This window comes from Pan paniscus, chromosome 13, assembly GCF_029289425.2.
Source record: "Pan paniscus chromosome 13, NHGRI_mPanPan1-v2.0_pri, whole genome shotgun sequence".
Lineage (NCBI taxonomy): Eukaryota > Metazoa > Chordata > Mammalia > Primates > Hominidae > Pan > Pan paniscus.
Genome location: NC_073262.2, coordinates 93,732,460 through 93,748,347, shown reverse-complemented (window position 1 = coordinate 93,748,347; position 15,888 = coordinate 93,732,460). Strand labels below are relative to the sequence as shown.

At 38.1% G+C, this 15,888-nt stretch overlaps 1 protein-coding gene across 8 annotated transcripts in view; it reads left to right on the top strand.

Annotated features, from left to right (window-relative positions):
* STAT4 (signal transducer and activator of transcription 4) overlaps window positions 1–15,888 on the top strand; it is a 218,659-nt gene that overhangs the window by 182,280 nt on the left and 20,491 nt on the right. For all 8 annotated transcript variants that reach the window (XM_055108904.2, XM_063595505.1, XM_063595504.1 and 5 more), the window contains 7 exons: window positions 1,033–1,184; window positions 3,072–3,230; window positions 4,173–4,265; window positions 7,228–7,287; window positions 7,778–7,795; window positions 7,886–7,979; window positions 11,466–11,510. In XM_055108904.2, the coding sequence (XP_054964879.1) occupies window positions 1,033–1,184; window positions 3,072–3,230; window positions 4,173–4,265; window positions 7,228–7,287; window positions 7,778–7,795; window positions 7,886–7,979; window positions 11,466–11,510 (621 nt within the window). The remainder of the gene's footprint in view (window positions 1–1,032; window positions 1,185–3,071; window positions 3,231–4,172; window positions 4,266–7,227; window positions 7,288–7,777; window positions 7,796–7,885; window positions 7,980–11,465; window positions 11,511–15,888) is intronic.

Below are 15,888 nucleotides of genomic sequence, written 5' to 3'. Positions count from 1 at the left end.
TTCCTAGATTTCAAAATAGTTCATTGGCAACTGAACATACTCAATCTAACTTCTTCCAAGGAGAGCAAGAACTTTTTTTCTGGTTTAATGAAATATTTTTAGGGAGGGGAAACATCTCTATTTCACTTTTCTACATCTCTTGAAAAATACATGCAATTGAAATTTAACCAGTCACTGATAAATCAGTAGTTCATTTCTAAAAGTTCGGCTCAATTTTTTGTGCAGGAATTTGGGTGAGCACAAACAAGTATAACATTTATTTTCACCCTAAATTAATTATAAACTTAGTTATATATCAGATTTTAAGTATGCAAGTAGTTAATCCAAGAAAAAATTTAATGTTTTTATGCATAATAAATCTATGCTATATATTTTTATGCATGACATCTTATTCTACTTTAGGAATAACATTTTAAAAAGAGAAGGAACTTTGACAATAATTCAGTTCATTCAACTGGTTGTATAAATGAGAATACCAAGTTTCAGCAAGATTAAATACTTTGTTCATGTTCATATAGCTTACAATAATGCCAGAACAGAAATTCATATCTTCTAACCCCTAGCCCTTTGAAAGTTATAATTCTCCATTATGCCTCCCAAAACCCAGAAAAAGTCCTAAGAAAAATTAACACAGAAAGGCTCAAATTTTAGTCAGCTCATTTTAATATAAATGAATAACCATCTTTATTAAAAAATAAATTACATATATAAATATCCTTTTAATAAGCAACTATACAGTTTTGTTACTACAAGATTCAATATTGTTGCCGCAGGAGTTACACATTCAATATATTTATACTGAAACACGATGAGAATGTTAAACTGTGGCCATTCTTCTTTTCTCATGACATCATTTATTGTCAATAATTTAATTGTTTGAAAAGGCCTGGCAAATAGAAGCTAGCATTTAGTAAAATATTTGGTCAAAATTTTAACCAAGCCTTTGTCTACCAGGTCAAATAGTTTTGTAAATTGAATTCTAAGTGACTTATTTCTTATGAAACTCTCTTCAGTAGTCCCCTTTGTTTTTAGGAGGCTCTCAGTAAAATGACCCAAATCATCCATGAGACAGACCTGTTAATGAACACCATGCTCATAGAAGAGCTGCAAGACTGGAAGCGGCGGCAGCAAATAGCCTGCATCGGGGGTCCACTCCACAATGGGCTCGACCAGCTTCAGAACTGGTAAAACGAATCGACTGCAGTTTCTAGTGAAAACCACAGGAAACACAAAACTTCAGTGTCACTCAGCCAGAGAACGCAGGTTTAGACTGCAACATCATTTCATTCAGTTTATTGATGGCTTATTAGCAGCTGAGAAATCTACAGTTGAAAACAAATAGTATAAGTGTTCTTAGTTTTCATTCTCATGGGGAAATCAAGGAAAGCGTCCATTGAATGCTTAATTTTCACATGCAAGATATCAATCGTAAAAGACTCGAATAAATTTTGAAACCAGCAATATACTTTCTTTAAGGACAGAATAAAGAAGCACTAGTTTCAAAATCTTGAAAATAGATATCTCAACTTTTAAATGTTAGTTCTGTGTTTTCAACATAGTGATTTCTTTTGTTAAAGATGTGGGTCAGGGATAGAAAATTTCAGTTAGACAGGAGGAATAAGTTCAAGAGATCCATTGTACATCATGGTGACTGTAGTTAATAACAATTTATTGTATACTTGAAAATTACTAAGAAAGTAGATTTTAATAGCTCTTACCACAGAAAAGTAAGTATGTGAGGTAATAATGCATGTTATTCCGTTGATGTAACTATGCAACAAATGTTTACATACATCAAAACTTCATGTTGTATACCACAAATATATACAATTTTTATGTGTCAATTTTTAAAAATCACAAATGGTTAATACAAGCCGGCATTCCCGATCTATGTACGCACACATGCAATGAAATGTAGATACTATCCTTTGCATTAGAAGATTAAAATGTTCATAGGGTTTTCCATGTCATAAATGCAAAATAAAACTATTTGATTGAAGGAACAATTGGAAAATATGAAAAAGAAAGAAACTGTTCAGTTAAAACCTAAAATTGATTCCTAAGAGAACAAGTCAAAACAATGGAATATGTAGTAACTGGGGACCCCCTCACTAAAAGCTCTGCCCTGCCAGGCCTACTTGTCAAGAAATGTAAGGAGTTTGACTCATTTTAAAACATTGATTTTCCTTGGGAAGACACTTTGATTTTACAACTCACTGTACTCTGTTGTGAAAACAACAATAAAGGGAGCAATAAAGATCTTAACCTATAATGGAGCTCATACCCCAACTCAGCAGGGATTCAACCACTCTTGCCATAGTCTTATATGTGGAATACTTAAAGTAGAAAGAGTTACTGTATGGCGAGGTGGACTTTCCAAGTCTGATAAGATGTTCTGTCTCCTGTAGTTGGAGGTCCCTTCCGTGTCCATTTCAATCTTACTCTTTCCTAGGCTTCTGGCCCACACTGCCACCTCCGTTTCTGAGGTGAGATCACCACATAGTGAATAAAATTCCAAGCAGTTATCAGAGGCAAGCATTTCTAAATATACCTTACTCTAAAGAGAGTCATTGATCACTTTTGGCTAGTACTTAGGACTTGTAAAAATATATATTATGTGGGAAGATCAGTTACATATGTTTTTCTTTCAGTATGCTTACATAAGAAAACATTAATCATGGGATTTTTTTATGGCTTTAAATTTGCTCTTTTTTTGCCCTTTAGTGAGCGCCACATTTTTAACATATATATGCTTAATAAGCTTAAACAAAGAATGGTTAAAAGGGATTTAGTTCCAAATGTTGATAAAATTTCATAAATGATGACATATATAATTGAAGATTTAAATGAGAAAACGTTGAAAACATTTAACATATGCATATTCAAGAAAAAAATGGGTTAGGAAAATAAAAATAAAAACTGTCACTAACCTAAATCAAATTAAGTGATTCATTTAATTAATTTAATAATTACTTAATAATTTAATGTTTATTAACTATGACCCATTGTTACAATGCTTTTTTATTATTAAGTGGAAAAACTATCTTTGATTTTCATTTTCTGTTCAATAGCTTTACACTATTGGCAGAAAGTCTTTTCCAACTGAGAAGGCAATTGGAGAAACTAGAGGAGCAATCTACCAAAATGACATATGAAGGTGATCCCATTCCAATGCAAAGAACTCACATGCTAGAAAGAGTCACCTTCTTGATCTACAACCTTTTCAAGAAGTAAGTGAAGTGCTATCAATGGCATCCTCCATTCTGTGAAGTAAGAACACCCTTCCTAAGGTTTTGGTGTTTAGGTGGAAGAGTGGCAGGGAAGTATTCAACAACGAGCCTCAGGGAGAAGTGAATAGAACCCCAGAAAGTTTTAGAAACCACATTTCTACTCTTCACTATTTATTCATCAACACTTCTCTCACCAACTGGCTCAGTTTTCCACAAGCTAAGTCATGTCATTCACCTACAGCTCAGTTTTCACATCTTAGAAAAAATTTCAAGGGTTTTTTCTTACGTGCATATCCATGAAATGAAGGATGGAGAACATTTTCATGTTTATAAGCTAAAGAAAAAATACTAATATGTACCAGAAATCCTAATATTTAGTCCAAAAAAAGTCATGAAATTTATTTTTGGCCAGGTATGGTGGCTCACACCTGTAATCCCAACACCTTGGGAGGCTGAGGCAAGGGGTTGCTTGAGCTCAGGAGTTGTAGAACAGCCTGGACAGCATAAAAAGACCCCCATCTCTACAAAAAAATAAAAAATGTATCCAGGCATGGTGGCACATCCCTATAGTCCTAGATACTCAGGAGGCCAAGGCAGGAGGATCACTTGAGCTCGGGAGGTTGAGACTGCAGTGAGCTATGATCGTGCCACTGCACTTCAGCCTGGGCAACAGAGGGAGACCCTTCTCAAAAGAAAAAAAAAAATTACTAAATGGACTGGGGCTTTTATTCATGGCTCAATTATAACAATTAAGAATCATTTACTGCTGTGAAATGATTTATAAAAAGTCATTGTAAAGATTTGAGTTTAATTGGGGGTTTGAATATCTTCTAAGTGTAGAAAATTTGGACTTTGAGTGGATAGCATCCTGTTCCTCTGTGGTTTTCAGTCTCAATATTTTCAATGTTTTCAAATGACGCGCTTTATTTCCTTTTCATCTAGCTCATTTGTGGTTGAGCGACAGCCATGTATGCCAACCCACCCTCAGAGGCCATTGGTACTTAAAACCCTAATTCAGTTCACTGTAAAACTAAGGTAGGCAAAAACGTTTTCTACTATTTCGTGTGTTTATGGAGCTATAGTCTCTGGATGATCAAGGCCAATTTCTCTCACTGTGGCTTGCATTCAGCTGTTCTTTATTGAACCATCTGCTGTGTGCCCAGCTCTGAGCTTTGGGAAATACCCACAGAAATGTGAAGATGAGAGCCCTGCTTGTCAAGAGCATGACAGTGCAGATGAGGACATGAGGGATATTAGCCTGAAAGTATGGAATCATAATATCAGGCACAATGAAATTAATTGCTGAAAAGGTTGACTTGAGAAAAGACTGGAGAGATTGGGAGAGGGGAGGAGGATTGTAGGAGAGTGAGAATACAGAAATAATGGCTTCCTGGCTCTGTCTGGTAATCGTGGGGAGCAGGGAAGAGACAGAATTGAGAGGACAGATTGGGGACAGATTCTGGAAGGCTTTGAATATCCTATCCGGGAAACACAGGGGCACATTCATCTCCTGAGATTACCCAGTAACTGGCTTATTAGACTTTCCACAAAAACTCCCAATACCACAGTTTTCCATATGTCCCTATTGTGTACCTGATTTAAAGACATAACTTTTGTGTTATTGTTGCTTTCTCTGTGAATTTGATCCTATTAGCATTAGTGTCAAAACTTACAGTTTTCCCTAATGATGCTGAGAACAATGAGTTTGAGTTCTTACTTTCAAAGATTCTCATCATGCCTGAAACTCCAAGCACTAAAGTTTTAAAGGCCTAATCACTAGGTCACCTCTGGAAAGCTGAAACCACAGACTAACGGGTCAAGAGGTGGTGATGCCATGGTACAGAGCAGTTTAGGGTTCTATGATAAGGTTGCTGATCACATATCACTATTGGAACTCCATTTTTAAAGAGAAGGCATTTGTCTTCGGTTTGCATTTTTAAGACACCATTAACATTCTTAAATCAGTTTCTTTGTATGAATTTTGCACCAAGATTTAAGAACTGAAAACAAAAGGCAGAGGCCAGGTTCCTTTTTAAATTGCACTGTTGGCCAGGCATGGTGGCTCACGCCTATAATCCCAGCACTTTGGGAGCCTGAGGAAGGCAGATCACCTGAGGTCAGGAGTTCAAGACCAGCCTGGACAACATGGCAATACCCCATCTCTACTAAAAATAGAAAAATTAGCTGAGCATGTTGGCTCATGCCTGTAATCCCAGCTACTTAAGAGGCTGAGGCAGGAGAATCGCTTGAACCCAGGAGGTAGAGGTTGCAGTACACTGCACTCACGCCACTGCACTTCAGGCTGGGCAACAACAGCAAGACTCCATCTCAAAAAATAAAACAGAATAATAAAGTAAAATAAAAAAATAAGCATTCTTCTCAAAAATTGTTCCTTCCTCATTCCGACATCTCTGTATAACTCGGAGGAGAGTGAAATAAGATGGAGAAGTGGTGGACATTCTACTTTTCCTTGAGACACTCCTATAGATGATATAGTAAGTCTAAGATGCTCTCTGGGACAAAAGGGGAGATGAGTAGGGATTGCCTAGCAAAAAAATTCTAAGTGGAAGAGGCACTCTGAATCAGCACCACTTGCATGTTGTGTGAACTGATGGCCAGGGACATAGAACATTAGCCCCTGGTTGTAGGCTCTGTCTTCCTCTTCTACCTATTGGGTACCCATCCTCCTCCTCTGCACCCTATTCCCCACCATCTTGATAGGTGATCCTTTACTCAAGGTTTTCCTAAAACCCCTCTTTGCCATACTTTTGCATCCTCCTGTTTCAAAAGGAAGAATGACCTTGGACTCCATGGCACTTTGTCAGCATTTTGCAGTGAATCAGATCCTTCCTGAAGTGGTATAAAAAGGAAGGTGGAGAGGAAAAACATCTGGCCTGATTTTATGTGACTATGCCCCCTTCTCACCATTCACCACCAATGACTGCACACTCAACATACTCCAGATCCTGAACCAATCTTGTGCCTTGTACAGGACTTTTAAAGAGCCTTTGCAACATTCTACCCACCCTTTTGTTTGGGCTGCCCATGAGCTATGATTTCATTTCTCTAATGCCAGTGAGTTGCTTATCACCATATTCTCTGTTTTCCATTTGTGTGCCTGGACTCCCTCCTTTTATGCAGAGCCACGTCCACGTTTCTCCCTTCTGCAGTCTTTGCTACATCAGTTCTCTAGTACCTAAGGGTGTACTGCATAAATATGAGGAGCTCAGTGCATGCTGAGTGAATGAGCAAAGTTTAGGATGAGGGCATGAGTAAATGAATGAATGTGTGAGGGATTGAATGACTATCTCTGAAACTGCACTGAACCCACAGGTAGGTTACATCACAGGACAGAAATCTGAGGAGCTGGAGAAAGCAAAAGAATAAAGGATGGGCTGACACCAGAATGAATTAAAGGAATTTTTATACTGAACTTCAATTACTTGTTCATTTGAAGTTTTTTTTTTAATGAACGTTTTTGCTGTTACTTAAATATAGTGTTTTGAAAGTGTTTCAAATGTATTCGAGTTGGGATTTTCCATATTTTACTACAGTTCTGTCTTAGTATGTTCACCATAAAACACTTATCATTAAAGCTTACAAAGTGCTTTTTTGTAATATGAGGATAAAATGAAGCCATATAAGAATTTTTTTATATCTGTACATTTAACCCACATTTGAGCTTTAGCCAAAATATATAGCTTTTTTTTTCTGACCTGGCCAACGTATTATCCAGCAAACATCAACTGAAGCAATATGGAAACACTTCCAAATGTTTGCCAATAATGCTATTAAGTGACTGATGTCAACATTAGTTACATGGCAAACTAAAGAGGCATTATACATTTTTAAAACACACTAACATATAACTGTAGATAATGTAAGGTTTATTTATATGCATATTTCATAGTATATTTAAATGTTTAAATATAAAAAAGGGTTTTTAAACACTTTTAATTTTTATCTTTGATTTTTTTTTATTGATATCTCTTTCCAGGCTACTAATAAAATTGCCAGAACTAAACTATCAGGTAAAGGTTAAGGCATCAATTGACAAGTAAGTTTTCTAATTTCGTTTTGAATTACAATTCCAAATGTAAGACTTTTAAAAATGAATGGCCTTTATTTTATAGAATAATTTTGAACTTTTAAATTTACTTATCTAACATTATATAATGAATGTACTTCAAATATTTGACTTTGAAGTTCAAACATTTAACAAAATTCAATGGTATCCTAAATTTAAAATTTTACTATAAAAACTTGAAATCAATTTTATATACTATCCTTTAAAGTATCATAGAGACCGGGTGCGGTGGCTCATGCCTGTAATCCCAGCTACTCAGGAGGCTGAGGCAGGAGAATCGCTTGAACCCAGGGGGCAGAGGTTGTAGTGAGCCAAGATTGCACCACTGCACTCCAGGCTGGGCGACAGAGCGAGACTCTGTCTCAAAATAAATAAATAAATAAATAAAATAAACTATCATAGAAAGTTATTCCTAGATCTATTAAATAGCTTGTTTTAAAGAATCTTCTTGGTTTTACAGGAATGTTTCAACTCTAAGGTAAGACATTTACTTTGTGGAAACTTTGTTGCTGCTCTTGTAAATTTATTTTACCTGAGACCATGTAAATAGCTAAGATTTCCTCTCCAGCAACCGAAGATTTGTACTTTGTGGAACTAATGTCAAAGCCATGTCTATTGAAGAATCTTCCAATGGGAGTCTCTCAGTAGAATTTCGACATTTGGTAAGTTTGGCAGTAAAGTTAAACAGGCTTTTTTTTCCCCAAAATCAGACATCTTTACTAATACGCCTTATAATTCAGTATGTTTTGTGCTTAAATATTTCTTATTTGAAATTAGGAACCGGCTGGGCACAGTGGCTCATGTCTGTAATCCCAGCATTTTGGGAGGCCAAGGTGGGTGGATCACAAGGTCAGGAGTTCAAGACCAGCCTGCCCAACATAGTGAAACCCCGTCTCTACTAAAAATACAAAAAATTAGCCAGGCATGGTGGCAGGTGCCTGTAATCCCAGCTATTCTGGAGGCTGAGGCAGGAGAATCGCTTGAACCCGGCAGACGGAGGTTGCAGTGAGCTGAGATCGTGCCAGTGCACTCCAGCCCAGGCCACAATGCGAGACTGCATCTCAAAAAAAAAAAAAGAAAAAGAAAAAAAAAAAGAAAAGAAATTAGGAACCATGCTGAGAAATAAAACATGCCATCAGTGAAGAATTAAAATGGTAGAAAGAGCACTGAACCTTGACTCAGAAGGTCTGAGTTCTAAACAATGAAGACATAGTACCTAAGTATACATAGTAGTTGGTCAGTATATTTTGCTGATAATTACAAAGATAATCTGTCTTAAAATGGAGAGGTGTTACACAATGGAATATATTATTCAGCCATTGAAAGAATGAAATTGTGTCATACGCAGCAACATGGATGGAATTGGAGGTCATTATGTTAAATGAAATAAGCCAGGCACAGAAAGATAAATATTTCATGTTCTCACTCATGTGGGAACTAAAAAAGTAGATCTCTTAGAGGCAGACAGTCGAATGGTGGTTACCAGAGGCTAGGAAAGGAAGCAGGGCAGGGGGATAAGAGAAAGTTGGTTAATGGATACAAAGATACAGTTAGATAAAAGGAATAAATTCTGATATTCAGTAGCGTAGAAGGGGCCGGGCACGGTGGCTCACGCCTCTAATCCCAGCACTTTGGGAGGCTGAGGCAGGCAGATCACCTGAGGTCAGGAATTCGAGACCAGCCTGGCCAACATGGTGAAACCTCGTCTCTACTAAAAATACAAATAGTAGCCCGGCATGGTGGCAACTGCCTGTAATCCCAGCTACTCAGGAGGCTGAGGGAGAATCGCTTGAACCCGGGAGGCGGAGTTTGCAGTGAGCTGAGATAGCACCACTGCATTCCAGACTGTGTGACAGAGCAAGACTCAGTCTCCAAAAAAAAAACAAAAAAAAATAGTGTAGAAGGGAACAATAATTTATTGTGTATTTTTAAATAGCAGGAAGAGAAGAATTGTAATGATCCTACCACAAAGAAAAGATAGGTTACAGATATCTCAATTACCCAAATTTGATCATTACACACTGTATACATGTATCAAAATATCACATGTACCACAAAAATATGTACAACTATGATATATAAATACAAAAGTACAAAGGAACACACACACACATACACACATGCAATAATGGATAGGCATTCCTGGTTTCATTTTTACATCTCCAAAACCATGTCTGGCTAAAAGCGCTTTCATTTTAGGAGGCTAGCTTGGGGAAATAGGATGTTCCTTGGTATAGCTGCTGTACACAGTTCACCTTGTCATGTCTAGAAAGCTCTGACCCAGCCTCATCCTGTTGCTTCTTGCTTTTACCACTTCCTCTTGACCTAGAGTTCTCTTTCTGCCTTCTTTCTAATTCTGCATAATTCTTAAGATTCCCAAAGACCCTACTATTTTTCTCGCCAGAAACCATGTTACTCCTTCTGCTTATTAACATTTAGCAATTGCCTCACTGAATGTTTGGGCACCACTGAATCTGCCTCAAAAAGTCTACTTTCTAAAAGATAAAATGTTAAAATGATAAAAGTCTATTTTCTAAAAGATAAAATGTTTCTAAAAGATGAAAAGATAAAATGTCTACTTTCTAAAAGATAAAATGTTTGGTTTTTAGTATTGAGGAGTATGTTTTGTTTTGTTTTTAATCCTTCCTGTCAAATAAACTGCCAAATAAATAAAATGTAATAAAGAATAATGTATTATAAACATCCTTGTAACTAGCACTCTTTTTTCTTAGGCTCAATTCCTACCATCCAGGAATTGTCAACAAGGGGCCATGTTTAGTAATAAGTAAAGTAGGAAGAGCCCTTAACTTAGAAATGTCTGTCTCCCAAAAAAGTCACATGGAAAAGGAAGAACAAGGAACACACCAAAAATCAGTTAGGTCTTTATTTCAGCAGGTACAATATATAAAATAACAAAACCTCAGTTTTTACAGTGGTCTTTTGCTCTTGCAAAGCGTTTTCACATTGGTTATCTTCTGCATAATAACTTTGCTTTTTAATACAAAAATAAATATAGAAAATAAAAATCGGCTGGGCGTGGTGGCTCACGCCTGTAATCCCAACACTTTGGGAGGCCGAGGAGGGCGGATCACAGGGTCAAGAGATCAAGACCATCCTGGCTAACACGGTGAAATCCCGTCTCTACTAAAAATACAGAAAATTGGCCTGGCGCAGTGGCTCACGCCTGTAATCCCAGCACTTTGGGAGGCCGAGGCGGGTGGATCACGAAGTCAGGAGATCGAGACCATCCTGGCTAACACAGTGAAACCCCGTCTCTACTAAAAATACAAAAAAAAAAAAAAAAAAAAAAAAAAAAATTAGCCAGGCTTGGTGGCGGGCGCCTGTAGTCCCAGCTACTCGGGAGGCTGAGGCAGGAAAATGGCATGAACCCTGGAGGTGGAGCTTGCAGTGAGCCGAGATTGTGCCACTGCACTCCAGCCTGGGTGACAGAACCAGACTGCATCTCAAAAAAAAAGAAAAAAAAGAAAAATTTTAAAAATTGTCACCTATAATTCCACCACTTTGCAACGCTATTAACTTCTTCATTTTTATAATTTCATTCTTTTTTCTAAAATATTTATATATGTATTTTAAAAGTGGGATCAAATAATACACACTATAAAATTTGTTTTCTGCCTCTTTTTTTCATTCAGTAATCTACATCAATGCACATTTATTTTGTGTCAGCAAGTCTTCTTCCCCTGTAATGTCATTTAATAGCTTACTATGCTATATGGTACACACTGCCCTGTAGTTTATTTTTCTAGTCTTCGTTAGACTTGGTTTCTCAGGGATTGGGAATCATCACCTACAGCTTAGCTAAAATGATGCTTTCCAGGCGCAAAGGAGTGCTGTATAGATTCTGAAAGTTCCCAGCATGATTTCCTTTTTCGAAAATGTTGACTGAAAGCTAAAGTCTTAGTGATATGCCAACTCCAAGTTTCTAAAGTGGCATCCCATGGGGTGAGACAGGAAACTCCTCTCTGTCAAATCTGGGCAGTTGTGTCAGGTTTCAATGAGTTTGAAAATATGTTGCTGTTCTAGAAGTCAAAACTGTGGCCAAGAAAATGACCGCAACAGGTACGACCAACTTAATATGTAGCTGATAATGCTTTTCCATCTAAATATTGTTGTTTTCTTTTACAAAGCAACCAAAGGAAATGAAGTCCAGTGCTGGAGGTAAAGGAAATGAGGTAGGAAATGTTTTCTCCTATAGAATTTTTCTGAAAACAGATCTTATAATATCTTATTTTTACAAAGCTTTTAAACTGCTTGACTTCATATAAAATCAAATTCATGTTTTTCTCATTATAGATGTAAAGCTTGATAATTGCAGACAATATGAGGAAGTTTTTCAAAAAGAGAAAATAAAAATAACATACTATATGTTATCAACACCCTCCAGAGAAAATAACTATTAACATCTTGGTATACATCATTCCAGTCTTTTATTTATCTATATATTACTTTAAAAATATATGATACTCATTGCTTCATAGCCTGCTTTTTTCACATAGCAATGTATCTTTTTTTTTTTTTTTGAGAAGGGTCTCACTCTGTTGCCCAGGCTGGAGTGCAGCGGTAAGATCTTGGTTCACTGCAGCTTTTGCCTCCCAGGCTCAAGTGAACCTCCCACCTCAGCCTTGCAAGTAGCTGGGACTATAGGCATGTGCCACCATACCTGGCTAGTTTTTGTATTTTTCGTAGAGACGGAGTCCCACCATGTTTCCCATGCTGGTCTTGAACCCCTTGGCTCAAGTGATCCACCCACCTTGTCTCCCAAAGTGCTGGGATTATAGGCGTGAGCCACCGTGCCCGGCCCGGAGAACAGTTTTCCATAATTTTAAATACTCTTGGAGAACATGATTTACATTGCTTGCATTACATTACATTTTATAGGTGTGCCATAGTTTCTTTAGTCAGTCCATTATCAAGAAATATCTTTGTCATTCTTCATTTTTGTTCACTCATTTTTCTCACATATATGAAGTCAGGCTGAAAAATTATGATATGTGGGGCAAAAAACAACCCTATTATTTTGAGATATCAATTACCTCGCTCTCTAATGTTTGCATTTCACTAGACAAATTGAATGAAAGAACAAACTGATGCAGTCTGAGTACTCCGTTGAGTTAGTTGATGTTAGAGTAGTCAAATCATGAACTGGACATGACCTTGGAGAACATCTATTGAGCTGACCTCGAAACTAAGGCATAAGTCAATGACCTATATATTTGGAACTAGAAAACCTGGGTTTGAGTACATGCTCTGCCAGGGCCTGAAAATGTGACGTTTGGCAAATGAACTGATGAAGAAATACTGCATTTTTTTCCTCTAAGAGAGCAGGATAGTCATGCTCAACAGCCCGTGCTCAGAGGTGCTGCAGGTGTAAAACCACCTACGTGATGCAGTTTTGAAGCAGTGAGGTTTATTTCTGGGGTGGTTCATATGGATCCAAACTCTTGGCTTTATAGTCACAGCTCCCATGAAAAAGATCTTTGAATTGTTTGGAGGAAAAGCACTTTATAAATCCAGCATCCAATGACATCCAATTTATCACACCTCACAAAACCATAAAGATCCATCACAAAAGATTTAATGCCCTACCATTTTGCCCTCCAAGAATTCTTCATTCCCTTAATTGTGTCTTAAAGATCATTTGCCAAACATCATAGCCTCACCGAAGATGAGCTCAGTCTTCCAGGGTAGAATCGCTGTTCAGGGCACAGCTCCCTAAGCAGGTCTCTGCAGTCAAAGAAATCACAGGAGCAGAGTTTTGGGGTTTAAGGAGATTCTAGTAAAACGATTGAGTGGAAGATATTCTTCCCAGCTTATAGAAACCCATAAAGGTTTTCTAAACTTCCTAGTTAAACATTGGCACATTTTAAATAAAAGCTCATTTCACACATCTCCTTGGAATTCTGGCCAGAGTTGCAACATTTCATTCAGTTTGACATCTTGAGTATTATTTATGAATCTGAACAGACTAAGCATCATTATCCTGAACTTGTCTTACGTAAAGCAAATCGAATAAATCCAAATAGCTCAACTCTTGTAGTATATTGTCATCTTTATGAATGTAAAATGAAAATCTTCACTTGAATTTCCCTAGAGACGGAAATCTAGGTAAATCATCTTCCACTGTAGAAAAACCAACCACTGTCTTATTAACACTGTCTACTTATATTGCCTTCAATTTATTTCCTCTTATTTTCTGATGAATAGCAAAATCATACAGTCGTATCAGAATGATTTTATTTCTTCCCTTTTTTTCCAGGTTTGCCGAATCGGGTTAATTTTATTTTAAGCTATTCTTTGAGCTCCACCTGTTGGCAGAATTTTAGTATGACTCCTAGGTACATTTAAAAACAAACCACAGATTGAACCGTGTCTTGTGTGCAGCAGTAACAGTTGACTAGTCATGAAATACATGAAGGAAGATAAGCCGGGAATCAGGGGCTTGGCCATTCAGTAGGGATGATCACACAAAGGTTAGGAAAGAGTGAGGAAAGAACGGGCAATAAAGTGAAGTTCATAAAGTCATGAGGCCAGGGATTGTGGTCACAAATTACAGGAAAACAGGAAGCTAGGATATCGTAACCTCGTTTTCAAGTTTCAAAAAGTTGCTATTGCTTGTCTGTGAGCACCTGTAGCCTGCTAAGAATGTCTTCAACAATCCTCGTGTGGCATTTACTATATACTGGACACTAAGAGCTTCACTAATACTGATTTCTGTAACTCTTGCAACAAGACTGTGAAGTAGGTACTATTAGCTTCATACTTATTTCAGTTATGGAAACTGAGGCACAGAGTGGTCACACAGCTTACTCAAGATAGCGGGGGCAGTTGATGGCAGGGCCAAGATAAAACCATGGCAGTCTGATCCCGTGTCCCTGCTCCTGGCCCCTCTGCTATGCTGCCTCTGGGTCGCAGAACCTTCCCTGGGAGAGGCGAGCTGGTTGGCACTCCTCCTGCCCCGTCACCTCACCCCATCTATCTCACAGAGTGCCTGCACCTCACCCACCTGCTCCGAAATCATGTCTGTCTCACACCATAATTTAAAATAATGCTTCCTCAGAAAATGTTGTTGACCTCTCTTGTCTACTGTGTCTCCTTTTGCACTTGTGTCGTGCCTCAGTGAGATAGTGGAGTTAGCAGTGTTGGTTTTTGCCTCTTCGGGCAATCTGAGCTTGCACAAGCCACTTAGCCTCTCTAACTCCCAATTTCCTTATCTACAAAATGGTGCTAATGTTAACCTACACTTCTAAGGGTTGTTGTGAGGACTGAATGAGCTGTGTGTGAGTCAGTGGTGGTGGGCTGTGTAGATGTTGGTGATGGCATTTACAGATCAGCTTCCTCTGGAGGGAGCAGGTGTCTACACAGATGGGAAAACTGGGCTCTAAAACGTAATACCTAACTTCAGACAACTGCTGATCTTTCTCCTTCTCTGCTCACCTGTCAAGTGCTCTGCTGGAGATGTGGTCCCTTTCAGGGCACCCTGGCACTTCCCTCTTCCAGCTCCAGTTCCTTGAAACCTCAGGTCACCATTTGTGTATGCCCCTTTATGGGATTTCATGTCTGGAATTCCTGCTACCACTCCAATGCTCTTCACCTCCATCACACACACACACACACACACACAATTTTGGGTCACTGCATTCTACTTTTGTGGTTGTAAGAGTTTGTATCAGATAGTTATTAAATGATTGACAATGGACAAAGATGTCATAAATGATAGTTTCACTAAGTTGCCATTCCAGACCTCCCTATATTTGCAGCACCCTGTGACTGTTTGAGATTACCCAAGAAGAGCTGAGCTGTCAGGACGTACAGGGGCTCCTGGCTTTAGGATTGGGTGAAAGGAGGAAGTTGCACAAGACCCATTTTCTTCCCAGAAAACCCAGAGATGCCAAAGAGGTACCTCAGGAACCCCATTTGCCCTGGGGGTTGGGGAAATGTGGAACTCCAGCTCCCTCATGCCTGTTTCCATCAAGGCAGCTTTATTTTATATATTTACAGATGGAAACTCTGGTGGGAAGTTTACTTTCAAGAATATGTACCAAGGTCAAAAAAAAAAAAAAAATTTGGACTCATTGGACTAGACAATCTCTGAAGTCCCTTTGACTAAGATTCTTTAATCCTCAGAAGTGCAACATAGGGTAGGAGCTTTAGATTTTTAAAAATGAATTTAACTTTAAGAATTTGCTTTGGAATTTCACGACATTCCTTGAGGAATCTGTAGACACGCTATCATAAAATCAACTTTAGCAATCACTGCCTTTCTCTCCACTCTATTCTCTCCTGGGAAGAGTCAATGTGAATAAACGATTTCATCACCTAGAAAGTGGCCAGACTTTGAGGCCATCAATCTGTTCCTGTAAAATAAACATTCCCAGGAAGCAACCTTTCCCTGGAGGTACTTATCTAGCAGGGAGCCAGCTAGAGAGTGATTATTGAAATGTGAAAACTGTTTGAATAGAGAAGCTGGAATTGCAGTTTCTCCAGTTTGCTCTTTGTCAGTGGGCTTTAACTGATAAATGACAGTTTTAGCCACAGACTGAGGTGTTAGGT